The sequence below is a fragment of the Penaeus monodon genome, chromosome 32 (assembly GCF_015228065.2).
Source record: "Penaeus monodon isolate SGIC_2016 chromosome 32, NSTDA_Pmon_1, whole genome shotgun sequence".
Classification (NCBI taxonomy): domain Eukaryota; kingdom Metazoa; phylum Arthropoda; class Malacostraca; order Decapoda; family Penaeidae; genus Penaeus; species Penaeus monodon.
Genome location: NC_051417.1, coordinates 15,761,562 through 15,762,289, shown reverse-complemented (window position 1 = coordinate 15,762,289; position 728 = coordinate 15,761,562). Strand labels below are relative to the sequence as shown.

At 54.5% G+C, this 728-nt stretch overlaps 1 protein-coding gene across 1 annotated transcript in view; it reads right to left on the bottom strand.

The window, feature by feature from the left end:
* Positions 1-256: 256 nt before the first annotated feature.
* The window catches only part of LOC119593274 (glycine, alanine and asparagine-rich protein-like), a 7,796-nt gene continuing 7,324 nt past the window's right edge, over positions 257-728 (bottom strand). The window contains exon 4 of the mRNA XM_037942204.1: positions 257-355. Coding sequence (XP_037798132.1) covers positions 299-355 — 57 coding nt within the window. The 3' untranslated portion in view covers positions 257-298. The remainder of the gene's footprint in view (positions 356-728) is intronic.

Genomic DNA, 728 nt, shown 5'->3' with positions numbered 1-728 from the left:
GATGTAGAAAGAATAGTAGTATCATTGGCTGCACCAGAGTTCCGCTAAGTCTGTATCTAGATATTTTATTGCAGATTTTATGGTGCTTGGATATTTACTATTTTTTCATACTGTGTTTGTCCTTTCTATCCTGACTTTCATTTCCATTTAGTACAAGAGTAGAGGATAAGTCAAAAAGATATACAAGTTGGTTTATCTTTTGCATGATCATCGAGAAGCTTAAAAGTCTAAAATCAAGTAGCAGAGTATTCCCAGGTTCGAGCAAAATCTTCCTTAGCGCCAACATACGAAACCGCGCTCAGTGGCCGTAGCCCCCGCTGGCCTGGCCCCCGTAGCCGGAGGCGCCGCCCTTGGCCTTGGCCAGAGCCTTGGAGGCCGCCGCCTGCGCCTGGGCTGCTGCTGCCTGCGCTGACTGCAGCTCACTCAGGGCCAGCGACTGCTGCTGGTTGAGGGAGTTAGCCGCCTGCTGAGCCTGCCACGCCATGGCAGCCTGTGCCGACTGCACTGCCTGGGCTGCCTGCAGAGCCTGCAGAGCCTGCGCGGCCACAGCCCTGGCCTCCGCCTGTGCTGCTGAAATTGCAATTGAGAGACCCTGAGCGAAATTCAAGACAGCCTTTGCAGATTGCTCAGCAATAGCGGCCTGTGAAGAGAGAGAGGACTCGGCAAAGGCGGCTGCCTGCGCCCCCTGCGCTGCCTGTGTGAGCTGTGCTGCCTGCGCCTGCTTCTGG